Source organism: Cannabis sativa, chromosome X, assembly GCF_029168945.1.
Source record: "Cannabis sativa cultivar Pink pepper isolate KNU-18-1 chromosome X, ASM2916894v1, whole genome shotgun sequence".
Lineage (NCBI taxonomy): Eukaryota > Viridiplantae > Streptophyta > Magnoliopsida > Rosales > Cannabaceae > Cannabis > Cannabis sativa.
In genome coordinates, this window is record NC_083610.1 from 44107344 (window position 1) to 44130576 (window position 23233).

At 33.0% G+C, this 23233-nt stretch overlaps 2 protein-coding genes and 1 non-coding gene across 3 annotated transcripts; 2 read left to right on the plus strand and 1 right to left on the minus strand.

Moving 5' to 3' along the window:
- Positions 1-2828: 2828 nt before the first annotated feature.
- On the plus strand, positions 2829-4619 carry LOC115719480 (UPF0496 protein At1g20180-like). The gene is made up of 2 exons (XM_061106426.1): positions 2829-2934; positions 3499-4619. The coding sequence occupies exons 1-2, from the start codon at positions 2895-2897 to the stop codon at positions 4488-4490; spliced, it is 1032 nt and encodes a 343-aa protein (XP_060962409.1). The 5' UTR covers positions 2829-2894; the 3' UTR covers positions 4491-4619.
- Positions 4620-7981: 3362 nt separating this feature from the next.
- On the plus strand, positions 7982-15630 carry LOC115709176 (sterol 3-beta-glucosyltransferase UGT80B1). Its single transcript, XM_030637224.2, has 14 exons — positions 7982-8878; positions 9714-9841; positions 9924-10163; positions 10731-10842; positions 11378-11548; positions 11754-11817; positions 11958-12015; positions 12116-12293; positions 12735-12865; positions 13823-13925; positions 14290-14366; positions 14567-14614; positions 14763-14912; positions 15115-15630. Exons 1-14 carry the CDS (start codon positions 8626-8628, stop codon positions 15322-15324), a joined length of 1923 nt encoding a protein of 640 aa, XP_030493084.2. The 5' UTR covers positions 7982-8625; the 3' UTR covers positions 15325-15630.
- Positions 15631-22320: 6690 nt separating this feature from the next.
- On the minus strand, positions 22321-22427 carry LOC133032854 (small nucleolar RNA R71). Its single transcript, XR_009685442.1, has one exon. It is a non-coding gene; the product is annotated as a small nucleolar RNA R71 (small nucleolar RNA).
- Positions 22428-23233: the final 806 nt, after the last annotated feature.

Here is a 23233-nt window from a genome sequence, read left to right on the forward strand (position 1 = left end):
ATATATAATTGACATTTGCAAAAACACGGTTTTTCAGAGATCATCATCACCATTTTAATAATTTGAGATTTCAAGATCTAGCACTGTTTAAGAAGAGTCATCAAGAGGTAAGAGAGTTCTTCCACTTATTGTTGTGAACTTTTAAGTTAAATTATGAAATCTCGTTTTTTATTTTTTCTGAAAATTATTGTCTTAGTAAAATAGTCATATCTCTCTCAATATTGATCAGTTTCCAGCGATTTTTGCATCGTTAGAAAGCTTATTTGATGATCTAAAAATTTTATGAAGAAACTATTCACCATTTCGGTGATATTCTATATCGAAAATTATCATCTTTCTGATGTTGTTGTAAATCATTTTTTTCATATTCCTAGAAAAAGTACTTTCACTTAAAATACCATAACTCTCTCAATTCTCATCCATTTTTAATGATCTATATATGATTTCAAAGATTATTCGATTTCCCATAAGTTTCATGAAGAAACATTTCGTTAATTCGGAGTTATACTATGTCGAAAAGTTATTTTCCTTCTGTATCATTTGCTTCATTTCTTGAATAACTTCCAAAACTGTTTTAGTAAAATTACAATATCTCTCTGAATATAATTCTAATTTCAAAGATTTTGGTATCATTGTAAAGGGAATTTAATTTCCTAAAACTTTCATGAAGATATTATCTTCTAGTTCTGAACCTTTCAATGCCTAAAATTTATATTTTCGCTAAGTCGTATAGTTCGTTGCTCCATATTCCTTCTCAGAAATAGTTTCAGTAAAACAATCATAACTCCCTCAGTTTTAATCCATTTTTAATGATATTTATATCATTGGAAAGATAATGGAATTTCCTATAATTTTTATGAAGACAACTTTTACTGAATTAGTGTAGTTGTTCGTCAAAAATAGTGATCTTTCTGCTGTACTGTAAGAGTACGAATTTTAATATTAGGGCCTTGACCCATGTCTTATTATAGGTAGTAGTGACGAGATAACAAGTCTTAAGCAGAGGGATTTGAGGTAAGTAAATTAAGTAGTTTTTATGTGTTGAATTGCATAATATAAATTATTTGTCTATTGAAATATTATTTGTGATGTATTATTATGAATGTGTATATAGTACTGAGAATGTGTGGTATGGACATAATATGAATTTGTGAATCGATATATATTATGGTTGGTACGATTTGTATGTTGTATATGTTGTATATTATATGATGTATGTGGTGTGTTGTATGTTGTATGTTGTATGCTGACGTCTCAGGTACAAATGAGGGGCCATGGTGGGGTATGATACGGGGTAAGGCCATTGAATGTAGAGATACCCTACCCTACATTTGTCTGATTCGTGTATGACATTGTTATGGCAGGGTATGACACAGTGATGTTACGGTTGAATATAGAGATACCCTATCCTATAACAATAGTAGGGCTACATAGGCCCAGGTAATTATATGGGCTGATTAGGCCCAGGATATTGCAGGGCCAGGCTAGGCCCAGGTTATGTAAGCAATGGCTATGATATGCCAATGTTATGGTAAAGACATGATATGATTGAAATAATTTTTATATATTATTGCTATGATTGTGCTATGAGTATAATGTTGGGGTTGTGATCCCTACATATATGCAATGGTTTCGTTTAGTACAAATATATGGTATATGATATAGCTTTCCATATCTGGAGTTATTTAAATTACAGTTATGAGCTAAGGCATATAATTTTGTTAAGATTGGATACGTTAATGTTATAAAGAATCGTATTATTGTGAATTTTAAGATATGTTTAGTGTATTGAATGCTATTGTATGTTAAGCATTTCCTTGCTGGCTTTTAGCTCACCCCCTTACTTTGTCCCTACAGGTAATAGATAGGGAACATTGAATGTAAGTTTGATGAGCTGGGTCAGTTCTAGTATGTATACTGCGAGGGGCTATGGACGAGCAAACGGTCTAGAACGCCGGTGGAGCCTTTGTTTTATTTTTTTTATAATAAAGTAATCTGAGCTCAGTGGGATGTTACAATTTTTTTTTAAGAAAAATACACTCAACTACTAATTTTGTTTTAATATAAATGATCATTCACCTTTTTGCATATTTATTGTAAAATTCACTGTGTATTTTCAAACAGCTTTGAATCTTTTTAATTAATGCATCAAAATTAGCACTTTATAAAATAAGGCAAAATATTAGGACGTTACATTTATTCTAGTGGCATATTTATATTTAAATGGAGCCAGGGCCACCCTCAACTACCATATACATATCTCTGATATTTAGCGCGCTTAAAAAGTTATTCCAAATCACGTGGCTCTTAATAATGTCTTGTCTTATAAATGAACAACATATAGTTATCTCAAATTTGGAATAGAAATATATCTACAAGACATTAAATAAGTTGTACTTTTTCACCCTTTTTATTTGGTATGCTTACAAATTTGTACAACTTAGTGACGACAATATACAAAATTAAAGAGGATAAGAGGGGAAAAAGAGGGAGACATGTAACAAATTTAATGAAGAAAAGGAATGAAAAGAAAAAGAGATTGGCTTTAAATTAGGAAATTTGGCCTTGAATTTTGTAAAATTACTTGGAGAAGCAAACTTATTATTATGCATCTCTATGGATGAGATCATTAATTTTTAAGAGTTATCAAATAGACTGCGTGACATTCAATCTTATATAAATTTATAGTATTATATATACATATAGCACTGTATCTATATATTTAAGCAAGTCAAAGAATATTTCCATAAAAAAAGAAATTAAAGAATATAGAGAGAGTTGTGAAAAAATCTCTATTTTCCTTAAGAGAACTAGGGTATATATTCTTTTGTAAAACATATACAAATATCATATATAATTATAGAAGAATTATTCATATCGATTGATAGCTCAATATGTGGGCAAAGCTGAAGTTTTCAAAGATCGTCAAATTAGGTATGCTATAGTTGTTATAATAAGTTAACTATATATATAATCCATATAATTTCCAATTAAGCCTTATATATTGTAGTACTTTATATATAACATTAATTATAATAACTTTTTAATTCTTTAATTAATGATATATTCCTTTTGATAATATCTATACGTATACAAAATATTAATCTGTATATTATATATGAAAATGAGCCCAGAAAATGAAAGAGAAAACTATCAATATATATAAGTTTTACAGGAAAAAAAAAAGGAGAGAAATACATTTTTAATTAATTTATTTTGATCATAAAGCAAAAAAAAAAAAGTATATGAAAAGTACATTATTAATTCGTCTTTATTTGTTGCTTCTAATTAGTTGTGATCATTAATAATTAAACTTGAGTTTCAAGACATGTACAAATATGATACCTAGAGATATATTTTTATTTCACTTAATTATTTATTTTTAGTATTTTCTTGTTTAATGCAAATTATATAGACGTGCGTAATTGTATAAATTAACATGATGAATATACATAAAAACTGATCATGCATATATATGTATATATTATAATTAAACAGGTTTAGTTGAGAAGGAATCGAGACAAGTTGACAAAAGCTTAAACGTAATTAATGAGGAGTATGTTAATGCATTAAGAACTAAATCCTTTGGTGAGCTTTTAAACAAGGCTAATCACCAATCTTCTTCTTCTTTATGCCATAACAAATGTTTTGAAACTCTTCTAGAACCAAGCCAAGAATTCATACCTAGTATTCTTGAATCATCATCAACCCTAATACTCTCCAAAAATATACCTCAATTGAAAACCCTTTTACTCAACTACTTCGACATAACCGCTGAGGCTTCGAAATTTTGTAGCCATCTCCTCAAGGGCATCAACCAAATTCAATCCACCTACCTTCTCATCATAACACAAGTGTTCGACCGAATTATAGATTGTGATGGTGATGATGTCAAGTTGATCATTTCAGAACTAAATTACTCGATATTTTCAAGTCCAAACAAGTTCGGTTTCAAGCTGATTCATGAGAAGTGTTCCTCGATTTTGCATCGCTTGAAATCGATGAGAAAGAAAGTAACAAAGAAGATCAAAATTATCAAGTGCTTCCAAAAGGGTTTTGGGATTTGCATAACCCTAGCAGCTCATGCTGCTAGTTTTGTTTTTGTAGGGCCAGTCTTTTTTAGCTTCCCTATTAAGCGCACGGCGGGTAAACTCTCCTCTTTGCCATTTTTGAGAAGCGGAGCTCTCAGAAAAGTTGGAGACCAACTTGATTTAGCAGCTAAAGGAACTTATATCTTGGATAGGGAATTCGACACGATGAGCAGGCTCATGGTGCGAGTTCAAAATGGGCTTGAGCACAACAAGACAATCCTAGAGTCTTTCTTGGAGAGGAGAGAGCATAGCTTTTGTTTGGAGGTGGTTAAAGATGTTATTAATAAGGGTGATTTAGGGTTTAGAAGACATGTGGAGGAGTTGAAGGAGCATGTTTATTTGTGTCTTGTGAATATCAATAGGGCTAGAACTTTGGTGATGAAGGAAATTATGAATTAGCTAAGCAATATATATAATTAGATTCACATTTCATATATATGCATGTATGAAGGTTAAAATTGATTATAATTATGAACATCTAGTCTTATATAAGTAGTTAGTAGTTATTCATTTTATATATTGTATACATTAATTAATTGTACTATTTAAAGTTTAAATAGATAAGAGAATTAAACTCTATGTATTAGCTAAATATGTTAAAGATTACTATCTTGATTATTGGTGGAAAGTTAATAGTATTTATTTGATACATGAACTATTCTATTTCATTATCAGTTAACTTTTAAGATATTTATGAAATTTCATATATCTTGCCATACATCTCATCATATTTACTTTCTCAATTACACTTCTCCATTCTAACAAGCTAAAACAATTTTCATCCGTTATAAAAGTGTCAGCTTCAAAGAGAAAAAAATGTGTAATTAGAAAATTTTCCTATAGTAAATATTTTGGTATATATAATTCACCTACGTTTCTATTTTCTAACATAAACTAAATTTATATAAAATAATAATATTTCATAATTATGAATATTATCATATATATTCATGAGCCATTTATGTGCATGTTTCAGAATACTAATGATAATGGAGTATCTATTAAATATGACACTGAAGCATTTTCAAAAAAAATATATATATATATATGACACTGAAGATCATGCATGGCAATACAGACAAGAATATTAAATATGTATATTCTCTGTAAATCTGAGATCTTGATGATATGCTTTACTATTCTATTACGTCTCACAATACGGTCTCAACTCAACCCACATTATTATTACTTGTATGCATGCATTAATCACACTAGAAATGTTAAAGAGTGTTAATTACCAAGATAACATTCTAATTTAATAATTATTATAAAAAAAAAACTGTTAACTATTCTCAACGAATTAAGGCTGTATATAAGTCTAAAGGTGGTATGGGATTTCGCAACTTGCATGACTTTGTAAACACCAAGTTCTTGTCTAACTTATCTTTTTCATATTTAGATTGATTTTATCTTAATTTAAGCTTGAATATAAAAAGAACAAAATCAAAGATTCAACACCAGAATTTTACAAGCTTCACCTGCCCTAGAAACTCATTCTAGGCGGCAAGCGCTTAGGCTCCCCGAACCAGAGTAATAACTTTCACTATATTCAAAGATGTATCTTACAAAAATTAACAATATTGTAAACAATACACTCTTTTACAAAATACAGTGAATCTATACACATACCAACCAAGACCCTTGATTGGAGTGAATGATGAGCTCTCTTCAACACTTCTTCAATCTGAACTCTCTTCAAATCTGGTGATGAAGATGATACTGAAATCCCTTCAGTCTGAACTCAACATCTTCAAGCTCTGATCTGCAACTTTGGAGTAATACCTCCAAGCTCAGAGATCACCTGTCATGGAACATAAAGAAGAAACAAGAAGAAAGAAACGTAATCCCTAATCTCCGATCAAAAAGTTTTTCAACTTAATACCCAGAAGTTGTATTTATACCCAGCTAAACCAAGAAACCCGAAATGGACAGCAGTTACCATCTGAACAATTAAAACCTAAAATATCTTTGCTGACGTGGACTAACACTAACAGTACGAACTCCAGACAAAACACTACGAGTCCTAGATGCAACTGGAATGCAATTGGACATAATTTGTCACTACAGAAAATAATGGTTCTTACAGACTAACTTGAGTTTGCTTTGTAAACAAGGATGGAGATTGTTTGGTCGTCTGGACTCACTTGTCAGCAAGATTTTTAAAACTAGGTACTACTGTAATGGTACCTTTTTAAATGCTGAGTTGGGGAGCAATCCAAGTTTCATGTGGCGAAGTATTTATGAAACTCAAGAGATCATTCAAAAAGGGGTGAGATGCAGAGTTGGTGATGGTTCTCGAATTAATATAGTGTTGGATCCGTGGTTGCCCAATGAAGATAATCCAAGAGTAACTTCAAATAATCCTGCTCTTATTGATCAAAATGTTAAAGCACTTATGGAAACTGATACGTTGGCTTGGGATGTTGACTTGGTGCATGATATGTTTAATGAAAGGGATGCTAACTTGATTCTTAGTATTTCCTTGTCTTCAAGTCGTTTATGTGACGTTTAGTATTGGAGTTGGGAGAGCTCGGGTCATTTCTCAGTAAAATCAGTTTATAAGTTCTTACAATTGAGCAAAGAGTTGGGTGCACATGATGGTAATTCTGTCTTTTGGAATACTCTTTGGAAGCTAAGTGTTCCTCCGAAAGTGAAAGACTTGTTATGGCGTGCTGCCACTAACTGTCTGCCTACGAAATTCAGACTTTGTTCTAGACATGTGCTTGTTGATATCATCTGCCCTGTGTGCAAAGTAACTGATAAAACCATCTACTATTGCTTGGTGGATTGCTCTTTTGCCAAAGCGTGTTGGCAACAGTTGGCTGCAAGTGTTAATTTGACGGCAGTTGGTTCTTTTGCCAACTGGTTTTCTACGGTTCTACTGCAGGCGGATGGGGAGAAAATGAGGTTGATCGCAATGACATGTTGGGCAATTTGGAAACATCAAAATGAGCTAGTATGGTCTGATAAGTCCCCTACTGTTGCGAGTGTTGCTCACTTAGCTCAAGCTTTACTCGCAGATTGGACTCGGGCTCAAGATTCAACATTTAATCATACGACTGCATTCCTTACTGATGTCGATGGTGCTGAAACTTGGGCCAAACCAGCTGAAGACACCTTGAAGATTAATGTAGATGCTGCCATTTTTTCAAGAACTGCAACTTATAGCTTTGGAGGGGTGATTAGGGATGAAACTGGCGCATTGGTGGAAGCTTTTACCTGCTGTCGGTCAGGGGTGCTGCAACCCGAAATGGTGGAAGCTTTGGGTGTTAAGGAGGCACTGAGTTGGGTTAAACGGAAAGATTGGAGGAAGGTTGTCATTGAAACTGATAGTCTTACTGTGGTGCAAGCATTACGTAGCTCTATTCCTATGGTTTTATACTTTGGGAGTATTATTTCTGATTGTAAGATGTTGTTAAATGACTTGCGAGATGTTTATGTCAATTTTATTAGACGTTCTGCAAATAGTGGCTCATTTCTTAGCTCGAGCATCCTATTTAGTTGTTGATCATGTTATCAAGAGTAGTGATGTTACTCCAGATTTTAATCATGTAATCACTATGAATTGCAATTAATAAAGATGATGAATTTTTCAAAAAAAAAAAAAAAAAAACCAAGGAGGAAAATAATGCAAAATTTGAACAAATATCTCTTTCTTTTTTCTTTTTAAACAAGATCAAATATTGTCTTAAATTATTATCAAAGGCATTAATTATTATTAAAGGTTATAAATCTATATATCTATCTATCAATATCTCATTTGTCTTTCTGTAAGGCATAAAAAATAATATAAGTTAAGGTATAAAAATAATATCACTCTAAATACATTTATTATAATCTTTTAACCGACATAAAGGAAAAAAAAAAAAAAACATTATAGAATTATACATATTACATAAGAAAATTAAACTAGGTTGTTTCTTTCTTCAATCCACACACAGACAGAACGAAGCTTCTGACTGTACTTTTCTTCTTTCACAGTGTCATTCTATATTGAGTTTTCCATTGAAGGATATTCTTAGTTTCGATAAAGAATTTCAGAATATTCAGTTAGTTGAAGATTTCCCTTTTCTGTATTTAGTTTGTTTGCTGTCAAAGACTCAAACTTTCCTTGCTTTTGGTTTCGAGAGAGTTAAAAGAAGCGTTTTTTTAAACTTTGTGCACACCAAACTTTCTATGCGTTTGACTAATTGGTGGGGTGGCACTGTTTGGTCAAAAAGTCAGTTACCATTAAAAACCCTTTTACCGTTTGGTTGTTGTTTTTTTCGCCTTCACACCACTCGTTTTCTAATGATTTTGGTTTCTGGGTTTTGAGCTTTGAGGGTTTTGAGTTATTGGTTTCATTTGTTTTTTGAGATTTTGGATTGTGGGAACTGGTTTTCAAGGGTTTTAGAGTAGTGGGGTTTTGTGTTTTGATTGTGTTCGATCATATGTTTGTGTTAATCTGTTTTTTTTATTGAATTTGAGGATTTTTTTGGGGGTAGTTACTTACTAGGCCAGTAAAAGTGCTGATTTTGAGTTTCAATTGGTGGAAATGGGGAATAATGGGGTTGATCAATCAGTGAAACATTTGGAAGAAGGTGTTAGTAGTAAACAGCCATGTGATGATGATATTGAGAAGATTGGTAGTGTTGGTGAATTGGTAAATAGAGATGATAAGAACAGTGGACATGAACAATTGGGTACAAGTATTGCAGGTAATCAAAGAGCGAATTCGGGCCGGAGGTCTCCTTTACTAGAGATTTCTCGGTCAAAGGAGTTGTATATCAGCCATTCACCTAAGAAAGGTTAGTAACTTGGCCCCTAATGTGAAAATTCAAGTGTTTCTTTTATTGCTAGTTTTCTATCATTTGGCATTTGAAAGATTTAAGACTGTAAGTGAAAAACAAAACTTTTAAGGCTCTTATCGAACTTTTGAACCATTTAGTTGTTGGTTTGCTACTACTTGTTTGTGTAGTCTAATTTTGAGACTTTATCTTTTATACTGTCTAAGTTTACGATATAGATCGCTTGAGTAAAAGTTATTTCCGAATTCTATATGACATTATCTATGCCTACTTTGTTTTAGTCTTGTTTCTTACTTAGATTTAGACTTGACAAAATGTCTCATTTTTTCAATCACAAGATTCTTATGTATCTAGAACTATAGTGTTGTGTGTACTTTTAGAAAGTAGGAACAATGGAAACCAGTAGCAGTAAGTGTATTACCAAAAATAGCAAAAATTGATCATTGAACTTTGTGGGGAATGCCACTAAGGTGTTGATCTCATTGTGGTTTGCAAGGAATATCACTATGAAAGTTGAGGTTAGAAATTGTTAGTTTATGTCCAAATTACTAGAACTTTGAAACAGAGTACGAAAAACTAAAGGAGAATGAGCAACCCCCTTGAGAATTTCTTCTTTTGATTGGCTTACAGGGTGTACTTTCAGTGCTACATATTAATTCATTTGTTTGAAGTTGTTTTCCAAATTAACTTAACTCAAATTCCTTTGGCCTTTCTCAAATCTTGCCAATGCTTCTACAATTTGCTAGAAATTACTTTAGTTTAATATTTCATGTATGCTTGTATTGGGAAACTTATGTGATCTTTTCACTGATATTGGAATCATCTGCTCTTGAAGGCTTGGATCATTCCAGCACCGCTCCTATTGAACACCATAGAAGTCTAAGTCTAATGAATGATGATTATGGGATTACATTTTCTCGGTCCATGACTGAAAAGCTAGATAGACTTTCTGAGAGGGAAAAGGTTTGTGTCAAATCACATGCATGTGATTGTGATTTTGGCTTCTTTCTTATATATTAATCTAGTACTATTTTGTGCTTGTCAGCAACAACTTATAGTGAATCTAGTGAAGATCCAGAATGATGGAACTGTAGAAGTCGATTTAGATAAAAGTACACCTGTTGCTTCTGAGTGGTTAGAGCGTCACAATATTGAACCGCCTATTACTCTTCATGATAAGACTTCTGGGTCCTGTAAATCGATTCCAAGGTTGAAAATTGTCATACTTGTGGTTGGAACAAGAGGAGATGTACAACCGTTCTTGGCTATGGCAAAGAGACTTCAAGTACGTGTAATTATAATTTTTTAATTTTTTTTTCTCAAATATAAACCTGCATTGATCCTATCTATATGATATTTTGGGAGAATATGTACAATGTAACTTTCTTCTAGGATTTAGGTTTCACATGTTATTACCTTTTCCTCTGCCTTCTATCTTAAATTTCGGAGTTATATGCTAACTCAATTGATAGTGGGCTCGTCCAAACATACAAAATCCCAGTTAGCATCTGTTAATCTTATGGAGTGGGTTGTTAGTTCTTATATTTATAATCCATTGACAACGGGATACAATTACAAGTAGAGCTTGCGAATAGATCTCTGTTTCTTGTCAAGTGTAGTATATCATATAATATTTGTGAAAATGGGCAAATAATTAATATCGATGTTTATTAAATTGTCATATGGTACTTTTCTTAGTAATTAGTAAGCCTATGCTACATTCTACAGAAATCAGAAAGATAAATTTCTCTCATGTTTCTACCCCTTGTTTATAGGACAGTATACTCCATTACTAGTTAGCTATTCTATGTTTCACCTTAAATTAAGATTCGGCTTCAACTTGTAATTGCAGGAGTTTGGTCATCATGTTAGGTTGGCAACTCATACTAACTTCAGAACTTTTGTAAAATCGGCAGGCGTAGACTTTTATCCTTTGGGTGGTGATCCTCGAATTTTGGCAGGATGTAAGCAGTCCCTGCTCTGGAACTATTTTTTTCTTCTTCTTCAATTACTTGGTGAAAAATGCAATTTAAATTTATGTATTGATCTTTGATCTTGTTGTTTGACCTTTTTATATGACCCCTTGTTGTACACAGTCACAAGTCAATTATTTGTGGAGTTGAGGAGGCTATTATACGAATGCATTCGTATCTTATTAATATTAGGGAGTGTTCTTTTATTTTTTTTCTTCGTTTTTGTCCCCATTTCTCTTTTTCTCAGAAAAAAGTACGAATTAGTGTCATACATGGTTTGTTAATTAGAATTTAATATTCGATTTGTTTTGTGCTCTCTAATGGCTGTTGTAACGGCAACAAGTTCATCATCTTTAATTTATATTTCTACATATACAAAATTACAAATATTGAACCTTAAAGTTTTGAAAACATATTATATTGAGAAAGAGGAATAATGTGTATATGCTTGACATGTTTCTTGAATATCCAACCTATTTCTTCGATGTTTGAAGTTTACGACCCAAGTACTTTTTATGAATTTCAGATATGGCAAGAAACAAAGGTCTCATCCCATCTGGACCGAAAGAAATATTGATTCAAAGGAAGCAACTGAAGGCAATTATAGAATCTCTTCTTCCCGCATGTACAGAACCAGATTTGGAAACTGGTGTTCCATTTAAAGCCCAGGCAATAATTGCAAACCCTCCTGCTTATGGTGAGTATTTAGAAGGGGAGTATGTTTCATTAGTTTCTTCATTCCTTCCCTAGTCGTTTTTCATTCACATCTTCCTTTCCCACTAACTAGTGACGAAGTCCTTAGTAATTCTTAAACTTTTATTTTTGCTTATTAAGTCGGTAAACTTTCTATGATCAAAACTATTCTGAACTGTGTACGTTAAACTTTTACATTTGCTTTGCAGGACATGCACATGTTGCTGAAGCTCTCGGTGTGCCTCTTCACATCTTCTTCACAATGCCTTGGACGTGAGTTCCATGAAAACTTTTTGTCCGTCTTATTTTTCATTTTTTACTTTTATCGGGGAAGGGGGGGAGTCTATTATGGTACTTAGCTTTAATTCTATTAAATTTTTGGGTCGAAATCTCACATCTATTTCAATAGGCAGGCCAACGTATGAATTTCCTCATCCACTAGCTCGTGTACCTCAGAGTGCTGGCTACTGGGTATGTTCTCAATTAGTCTTACGCTTATTCTAGTATTCTTTTTATATGATATTACTCTGATGCCATAATTAACTTTCTGAATTGCTTTTGCCTCGTACAGCTTTCGTATATTGTTGTGGATTTACTAATATGGTGGAGCATTAGGGGATACATTAATGACTTCAGAAAAAGAAAGTTGAAGCTTGCTCCAATTGCCTACTTTAGTACTTACCATGGATCAATATCCCATTTGCCAACAGGCTATATGTGGAGTCCCCACGTTGTACCGAAGCCTAGTGGTAAGACCTTCCTTATAGTTTCTCTCTTGCTTTTGAGAACCGGTCTCTATAATTATCATAACCATATTCTACCAATTGGAGTTTCCATATGTGTATCAACTGTTGCGAAATAGAAAGCTGACAGAAGCATTCAGTTGGTTGCTTGAAATGCGCCCAATATGTTTTGTGTTTGTGCATGCGCGTTGTTGTTTCCCCAACTCGACTATTGCTAGCAAACAGAGATAATGATGTTTTCCTTCTCAGAAACGTTTATTTCAGTATGAAATTGCTGGAGAGTAACACAAGCATCAATACTTGTAGTTTTTTTTTTCTTTCAACTCTGAAAATCCGTTTTACACTGTTTATCTGATATGTGCAGATGTATATATACATTATGCTTATGGTTATAAGATCTTTCAATGGTCATGTATTTGTTTTTGACTTTATTTCAACCATGTGCAGACTGGGGATCTTTAGTTGATGTCGTCGGATATTGTTTTTTGAATCTTGGGTCGAAGTATCAACCACCAGAGAAGTTTGTCCAGTGGATTAAAAAGGGGCCCAAACCTGTATATATTGGGTTTGGAAGTATGGTACGATTAATTACTAAATATAATGTTGAAGTTAATAACTAGGCTCTATTTATTTGTTCTCTATGCACAAAAAACTATTTACAAACACCAATCCATATCCAATTTACTGACTTTTTTACTACCAACATCCCTTTTTATATCCTTAATTACATTCACGACCACTGGAGTTTTGGAACTCCATAAAACTTCATTCCGAGCCCTCCAAATATGATACACACTAGCACATAAAGCCCTCACGTAAATGCTTCTTCTACATCTTGAGTGCCCACACCGCCTAACCCAATTCAAAATTCCATGAAGGTTATAAGAATGAGAGCCAATGCCCAACCAATGAAGTACCTCTTCCATGCACCGAGTACTAACATTGCATCCGAAAAACAAATGCTCATGTGTTTCATTAAGCTGGCCACACGAAAGACAGCAAGAATCAATAAATTGTTAATTTTCTCGTTATTAGTTTCTTCCATAATTGTAGAAGTTCATACCATACCATGATTTTTGTTTAGAAGTTTTCTATTTATGCGAGGACTTCTCAAGCATTCAAAATGAAGAATGTGAGACTAGAAATATTTATCCTTTTATTCGAATATTAACACATTTTGGTGACAAAGAACAACACTGCATGTGACATAAAGATCCATGTTTGAGAATATAAACAAAGTTAGCTCTCATCATAAAGGAAAATGATTTTGGAGTGACATTGAAGCTAAGTGGAGGCATTAAAATCAAATCCTTTCAATCACCCTCCTTAAGATTTCTGAGAGTTTATATTTTTACCAATTGTAATCCATGTATCATTAGCTAAGATATTCTTTCTAGTCATGGGCACATTATAAGACAAATATCTTTTGAGTACATGAATGATGATATATACTTTTATGTATATTGATTAAGATCAAATGTATTGTGTTTGTTCTTCATTTAGAAAGACTAATTTATCATATGCTTCTTGTTAAGCCTCTGGACGATTCTCTTCAAACAACGGATATCATATTGGAGGCATTGAAGGACACAGGACAGAGAGGCATTATCGATCGTGGTTGGGGGGATCTTGGCAATTGTAAGTCTTTTTTTCATTATAACTGTGTTTTTTCCATCTTGGATTTGATTATCCATTTGTTTTTCACAAAAATAAAAAGAAAGAACTGAAAATACTGTGAAAATGCCCTTTCGTTTTACCAATCTTTTCCATCGAGAAGCCATTTAGCCATGGAAAATATGTTTCATATAACTAAGATAATGCACAACATAACTTATTTGATATGCTGTGTATTTCGTATATAATTGAATTAAACTTGTGATGGATATATAGGTGATATAATGTTTAAATATTTTTAGAGACAATCTCGTAACGATTATTCTTTTAAGCGAGCCCTGCTGCTGTAGACTGCGTTTAGTAACTAGAACTTATTTTTACCTTTCAGTAAAAGATGTTCCGGTTGATGTTTACCGTTTGGAGGATTGCCCTCATGATTGGCTGTTTCCTCAATGTTCAGCAGTGGTAAGTTTCATAATCTGTTTTTTCATGGAAACTGGATTAAGAAAGAAATGGAAATGGAAGCACATGCCATTAAACAACTGGGAATTATGGATTGTTATTTTCTTGAGACTTGTTGAATCGCAAAGCTTTTTACCGAGGAAGGAGTACAGGATAATTTGTAAAGACTTACGCTGTGTGAATTTTATGTTGTGTACATGTAGGTTCATCATGGCGGTGCAGGGACCACAGCTACAGGTCTAAAAGCCGGGGTAATAATCTTTTCACTCGATTATTTTTTCTCTCCTTTGATTATTTCGAGTGTGGCTATGTTCTTGTACATGGGATATTGAATTTGTTAAAGAAATTGTTTATCCATTTTCACTTTTGTTCTTAAGTTTAATTCTTTTGTTTATACAGTGTCCAACCACCATAGTCCCATTTTTTGGAGATCAATTCTTTTGGGGTGATAGGATACATCAAAAAGGATTGGGGCCTGCACCTATACCGATATCTCAGCTCAATGTCGAGAACCTTTCGAATGCTATTCGGTTTATGCTCCAGCCAGAGGTAGGTTCAATATATCTTATACCATTTGAAGGCTATGAATTTGTGGCAACCTACAATGATATGACATGTTTTATTATTCATTATGGCTAGGATGAATCACTTGTTTAAAATCTTATAGCAGAAAGGATGATTTGAGAATTTTTCTTCGAATTTGATGGGATTCGTGTTTGCCAACTAAACTCGGTTATTCTTTATTTCTTAGATTAAAGCTCAGGCACTAGAGCTAGCAAAGCTGTTAGAGAATGAAGATGGTGTTGCAGCTGCGGTCGATGCATTTCATCGACATTTACCACCCGAGTTACCAATACCGTCTTCATCATCAGACGACGAGGAATATCCCAACCCTTTGGATTGGCTCTTCGCTAAAATTGGAAAGTTGTGCTGCCGACCATGTGGTGGTTCGGGTTCGTAGGGTTACTCCATGCATGTCATGGTTGTACATTAGTTTTCTTTTTTTTATTTTCCCTTTGATTTATTTATTTATTTATTATCATTTTGATCTCGTATTTCATTCATTCTATTAGGGGGCCTTTCATGTTTGTGGTTGGTAGGTTTTTTTTTAGCATTTACATTTTTCTCTTTTTACTCAAAAAATAAATGAATTAGGTTGCATAGAACTATAGTGCATTTTTTTATTGAAGAAAACATAGTGAATTGTTTCAAATAAATATTTGGATTAATAATTATCATTACATTTTCTTTGTAATGATTTATGGCTTCTTTTTTTGCTCAATTTTTCTTTTCTATAGCACCATATAATCAAAGGGTTATATTAGTATGTTTTCAAGTAAAACATGGGTATGGTAATAATTTCTATTCTATTATTTACTAAAATAGGGTATGAGAAAACTTGTTTAAATCATTATGATTGTACTTCGAAATACTTTTACTAAATAATATATTACTTGAATATGATTTTTTTTCTATTTATTTTATTATATTTTTCTATTAATTTATTGTTTAGAAAACATGTACAAATCATATACTATAATAACCAAACAAAATACAAATATTAGTAATAACATTACAAAGAAACATTTTCAAACTAATCAGCTTTTTGTAAAGCTTCACATCTTTCAACTTAGATTCCATGTAACCACTTGAATCAGAGGTAGCATAGACACCAAATTTGAAGTAGATGTCGCTCTGACAGGCTGACCCTGGCCATTGACGATGAACTTGTTGGCACCGTCGATAAAGATAGTGATCTTGCCTTTGTCAACGTTGTGGATTATGTTGACTCGAAACCACCTGCCGTATAGATCGGTAGCTACTACTTGTAGTATTTTTTGTTGCCATCATACTCTTTAGTTGCGAAGTGGTAGCTCCCTCATACCCTTCAAAATCCCTTTACACCCATCATGATGGTAGGGATGTCTCTATTTTAGTGCTTAAAAGTATTATAACTAAAATGTTCTTATATGATTATGTATATTATAGTTATAGTATATATTTCACCTATTTTTAAAAATTTATAATAATTTATAGTGTATTAGAAATAAAGTTCAAACATTCAACTGTACTCGTGCTATTGAATCTTTAAACTCTGTTTTTAATATCACAAATTATTTGAATTTTTCAAAAATAAATGAGATGCCTAGTGCCTACTATAATCATAATGTAAATAGATCTTCATATAAAAAAATTAAATTATAATTTCTTGAAATACCAAAAACATAAAAACATAAACATTTTTATTGATAGAAACAAAAGTGATATCCTACTATAATCTTAGTGCCCAACATCACTACGATATTTCACACTATTGTTAATGCAAATAGGTATTGAGTCCCACATTTTTTTCTTCTACCAAGGTCCCACATATTTTAGGTTCATAACCATTGCGGAAAATTACTAATCCTTTACAAAATGTTGTATTTAATAGCAGTGCTCTAAAAAAGTGAGAGAAAGGATATGCTAATTCGAAATAAGAGAGAACCTATCAGTAGGATCATCAACTAAATTGCAAAATATATATATATATTGCTCACTGTAGCTATATATATATAATTAACAACACTAGTAATCCTTTACTCTAGCTATATATATAATTATTTGTAGCTTATTTTAAGTTTGGGAATTGACGTTAAAAGAACATGAAAGCAATTTAACATTCGAAAGTTAGACCTAAATTAAATTCTTATAAGATAAAAGACAACTTTTTTAAAAATATATATATAAGAATTTTCTAAACACATACGAGTTTGTGAGCACGACACATACGATCAAAATAGTGATATATATAATATTGAATCGGTTGTCTTTTTTATTTTAAGTGTTCAAAATAATTTAATTATAATGAATATTATGAAGAAGAATATAATTGTAGAAAAATATGTAAATTGTGTTTACTTATGTAGGATAAGAAATTTTCATAGGGAAATTTGATTTCTATACTTAGAAAATCAAAAAAAAATTTCCCTAAACCAAAAATTTAAAACCTAAAAAAACTATTCCTTTTTTTTCAAAACCCCAAAAATACCCCCTCACAATATTCTCTCTCTCTCTCTCTGCATCATCTCTCTCTCCCTCTATCTCACCCCAACCGCCCACCCTCACCCGAACCACCCTCACCCACCCACGTCAACCCCAACGCCGATCACCACCCTCACCCCTGTCGACCACGACCCCAACCCCTCCGACCCCAACCCCAACCCGAAAGAGCAACCCCAGTCCGACCACAACCCGTCCGACCGTCTCTGAAACTTTTTTTTTTTTCCTGCGATTTGAGAGAGGGAAGAAGACAGAGGTCCGATGATCGGACCTTGGGGTCCGATGGGTCCGACCAATCGGACCCATCGGACCCCAAGGTCCGACCGTCTTTTAAATTTTTTTTTTTTCTGCGATTTGAGAGAGAGAGGAAGAAAGAGGTCCGATGGTCGGACCTTGGGGTCCGATGGGTCCGACCAATCGGACCCCAAGGTTCGACCGTCTTTTAAATTTTTTTTTTTTCCTGCGATTTGAGAGAGAGAGGGGAAGAGAGAGGTTCGATGGGGTCCGATTGGTCGGACCCATCGGACCCCATGGTCCAACCATCGGACCTGGGGTGTGGGATTCTTGGGACCGACCGAGATAGAGAGAGAAAGAGAGATGCTGTGAGAGTTTGGGGGTATTTTTGGGGTTTTGAAAAAAAAGGTATAGTTTTTTTAGGGTTTAAATTATTGGTTTAGAAATCAAATTTTTTGATTTTCTAAGTATAGAAAATCAAATTTCCCTTTTCATATTCTCATTAATTGAATTATATTGTTTGATTGACCACAAGAATCTTATATATTATTTTATAAAATTATAATAAAAAAAATATTTTTTATTATATCTATTTAATGTTAAGTATTTATAAAAATAAATTAATTATTTGTAAAAAAAATATATTTATTAATTAGTAAATCTATAATTTTATTGCATTTTTTATTAATTAAAATAAATATCTGTATATATTTATTATGTTATTTATCTTTGTTCGTTATGTTATTTATGCACATCATCTACATAAAATTTATGTATAACGTGTATATATATTATTGTTAATAACATAAAAATAACTCAGTTTAAAAGAAAAAAAATCTATCTCGCAAACTAAATATATATTATATAGTGATAGACTTAAACTTGTACTTGTAAAATTTAGTTCTTACAAAAATTGAATTTTAATATATTTTTCTATATCTACATGGATATTTTAATAAAAGAATAAATAATTTTTTGAATCGCTTAATTAGTTTTAACATTTTAATTTCCTTTTTACTTTTCTGAATCATTTAAAATAATTTTTTTTAAGATCTGAATTAATTTTTTTAAGATTTACTAAAAAAAATGTTAATTTTTCTCATTTTTATTTTGGGTACGATTTAATAGTTATCAAAATTTATAGGATAAAGTTGCTAATTTACAATGACATGTCAACATTTAAACGGAATATAGACGAAACTTAACTGAAGGACTAAATTTCTACAAATGTAAAAGTTTATGGGAAATTTTTAACAAGCCGTATATTTTAGGAGAGAATCAGTATTGTCGAAAATTTATGAGAGAAAATTGTTAACTATTCAACAAAATATAATATTAAATAAACCCATAGTGTATGTTCTAGAATGGCTAATTAGGTTTTGCCCCTCGAACTTTGACATGTACTAAATCATGCTCCTGAACTTTGAAGACCGCTAAAAATTTTCCTTGAATTATTGAGATTGTTGAATATAAGGACTTCTGTCTAATTTTAGTAAGAAAAGTCTAACTTGGATGAAAGTTCAGGGGACATGATTTGACACATGTCAATTTTGATAGATATCAAAGTTCGGGGAGCATAATTTAGTACATGGACAATCACTGAATTAATAAAATTGACTGAAATTGGACAACAGTCCTTAAATCCAACAATTTCAATAGTTCAGGGAGAATTTTTAACGGCCAAAAAAATTCAAGGGGCATAATTTAGTAATGTCAAAGTTTAGGAGACAAAAATCCTAATTAGCCTTCTAAAATATAGAAATAAGAGAATTCACAGTCTCCAATAATGAAATTTTTTGTACTGAAAAGAGCTTTTGATGGGACCTATATATCTTGTGTGTATTTGTTACACGAACCCCATATCGATTGTGTGTGAATTTTTTTGAGGTATTTAATAGTGATATTGTCAAACTCATATTATAATCTTTTAGTCAATTTTAGTGTTTCAAAATAGTGATGGAAACACACATGAATTTCACATCGGTTGTATGTGAATTTCTCGAGGTATTTACATTGTAGAGGAGTGCTACTATTAAACTCATATTAGCTTATTTATTATAAAAAAAATAAATAAAAATTGTACCTACATTATAATTATTCCTACTAGATTTATTATATTTTCTGGAGGTTTTTTTTTTTACTATTTTAGTTTTTAATTATTAAACTAAAAAACTATATTTTTAAAATAGGGTTATTTGCGGCATAACCTCCAATACTTTCACTTTACTTGCACTTAACCCCCAAAATTCAAATTTTAGCGGTAAAACCCCCAAAAGTAGGAAACCGTTAGCAATTTATAGTTTCCATCTATTTTAAATCTTAAGTTTTATGTCGGACTGTCCATGTGTACATCTATGTGGACATGATGTACACATGACACAATTTTATTAGTCCATGTAAGAAATTATTTTAAAAAATAAAAAAAAATTAAAAAAAATAATTTGAAATTTAAAAAATTATAAATAAATTAAAAAAAAAATTGTTTCACCTTTTTTCATTTAAAAAAATAAAAAAAAAATTGAAAAACAAATATTTTTGTTCTTTTGTTTTTCTTTTTCTTTTTCCTCAACCTTCTTCTTCTTCAACCATTTACCTCAATCCTGAACCATTTCACCTCTCTCTCTCTATGCCAATGGGATTTGCCCAGAGCAAACCCAAAACTCCAACCAACTATTGTTGAAACAAACTATACAAAATTGAAATCTTCGTCCCTCTCTCTTTTTCTGTTGGAGATGCTGTTAGGTTATATTTAGCCTATATTTCGGGTCTTTAAAGTTAGCATTTTCTCGTCTATTGGTGTCTTTTAGAGCAGTTTTACGCTTGATTTTCATTGTTTCAGGTTCCCGGGGTGTTAAAGTTCAAATTCAGTCAAATGGTGAAAAGATGGGACAAACTGGCAAAAAAATTGGAAAATTCGGCTCCAGACGCGTCAGTAGTCGCGACCTCCATAGAGCCAGGTCGCGACCCTTTTTCATGGTCGCGACTCTGGTCGCGACTTCGAGATTTGGCAGAAACTCGGTTTTTCGAGTTTTGCCTATAGTCGCGACCAGCTTAAATGCTAGTCGCGACTAGGTACGGAAATCGCAGTTTTGACCTAATTTTGATTTTTCTCTCAATTGGAGGCACACCTCTCATCCCTATATAAGGAATACGACTCTGAAGGTCAACCTAAGCAGAAAAAGACCTAAAAAGTGGATGAAGGTGGAGAGGAAGCTATCTTGAAGACCCGGAGCGATATCACCTTCTAGTTTCTTTCTTTTACCCTTAATTTCTTCTTTTATGTTTAGTTTTGTTTCTGAATTAATCATGGATGTTTTTAAAGTTTTTATGAGCTAAATTTCCCATTAAGGGAGGATGATGAATGTTGTTTAAGTTTATGCCTAGTTAATAAATAATTGCCATTCCTTCATCTTGTTTGTGAATACTATCTATATTTGTGTTTAATTCCATGTGCAAGTTTGATCACCTTTTACATGTTTAATGATCTCAATTCGAAATCTGAAAAGTGAGAATTGAGAATGCTAAAATTGGATAGTCTAGGTTTTGATGTGAAATGAAAGTATTTACATAGCCTTAGTGACAAATAGATTATTGCTTAATGCTGATTTTATGTTGATTTAATTAAGAAGTTAATTAGAGAACATAGGATTTAGAACCTAAAAGATCTGAAAAGAGTTAGGTTAAATTCATAATCTTTCAGTCACATTAAGATAAGGATAGCAATTAGGTATTAACATTGGTAACTTATCAGTAGGATTCACCTCCCTAATCTCTCATCTTGATTAATCGTCGTATATTCTTTTTAATTTTCTGAGTTATTTTCTTTTAAATTGCAAAATTATTGTTTTACCAAATAGAATCATAAGTATAGTTTAGTAGTACTTAATCCAATTCCCTGTGGTTCGACCTCACTTGCGTGAGATACTACTTGATTGCGTATACTTGCGTAGTAACCATAAAATTCGTAACAAGTTTTTGGCGCCGTTGCCGGGGAATTGTTTAAAGATTAATATTACACAAAATTATACTAACTTCTACTTTGGTATATTTTCTCTTGCTGAATTTCTAACCTTTCTTTTGCAAAACTGTTCTTATCTATTTCAGGTATTTTGAGTGCATGCGCCGCCAAGGGCAAGCAGTTATATTACCCATTGACCCTGAAATTGAGAAAACTTGTAGGAGAAACCGAAGGAACAATAGGCAAGGAGGAGTTTCAGCAACTGCTGAAACAACAGAAATCATGGCTGCTAATGTGAATGCGAATGCTGTAAATAACGGTAATAATGGTGGTACCGTGGAAGATCAAGCTAATGGTCGTAGCTTGAGAGATTACATTCTCCCAACTCTAACGGGAGTGCAGTCATGTATCAGGCCACCGGCAGTGGATGCGAATAACTTTGAGATCAAACCTGCCATACTTCAAATGGTGCAGTCTTCTGTTCAGTTTGGTGGCCTCCCTTCTGAAGATCTTAATCTACATCTCTCTAACTTCATGGAACTTTGTGAAACTTTTAAAGTTAATGGAGTTAGTGATGATTCCATTCGACTGAGACTGTTCCCATTCTCGCTCAGAGAACGAGCCAAGAGTTGGTTAAACTCCTTGCCACCCAACTCTATTGCCACCTGGAATGATCTGGCAACAAAATTCTTGTCAAAGTTCTTTCCTCCAGCAAAGTCTGCCAAGCTGCGAGGAGAAATCAACAACTTCTGCCAACAAGATAATGAATCTCTCCATGAGTCTTGGGAGAGGTTTAAAGATCTGATCAGAAAGTGCCCTCATCATGGTATAGAGAAGTGGATGCTGGTCCACAATTTCTACAACGGGTTGGTTGGTAACACTAGAACTTTGATAGATGCAGCAGCTGGTGGAGCCTTTATGAGAAAGAGTGCTAATGAGGCTTACGATCTATTGGAGGAGATGGCTCTAAACAATCAACAGTGGCCAACTGAAAGGAGTCAAACTAAGAAAGTAGCTGGTGTGTTAGAGGTTGATGCCATCACAAAGTTGACAGCTCAGGTTGAGGCATTGACAAAGCTAATTGCAGGGCAAGCTAAACAAGCCCAAGTTGTTTGTGAGATATGTGGAGGAAATCATCACTTTTCAGAATGTCAAGCAGATGTGGATGATTTGCCAATGGATGAAGCAAAAGCCATTGGAAATTTTTCGCAGAATAACAACAACAATTATGGGTTCAACCAGGGTGGTAACCGAAGAAACAGTGGGTTCTATCAGCAACGAAATCAGAACCAGACACAGAACCAACAGTTTAATCAGCAACAAGCCTCTAGTGGAAATTCTATTTGCAAACAGATTTACTGCTACAATTCATGACTGAAACTAGATCTTCAATTAAAGACCTGCAGACTCAGATGGGCCAACTAGCAACTCAGGTAGCAACCCGTCCTCAAGGGAATTTGCCTAGCACAACTGAAGTCAATCCCAAAGAAAACTGCAAAGCAATTACCCTGAGAAGCGGTAAGAAATATGATGGTCCTGAATTGCCACAACCAGCTGATGGAGATAAGGAGATTAAAGCTCAACCAGTGCCAACCCCAACACCAACAGTAGAGAAGGCTACTGATAGCCCAGCACA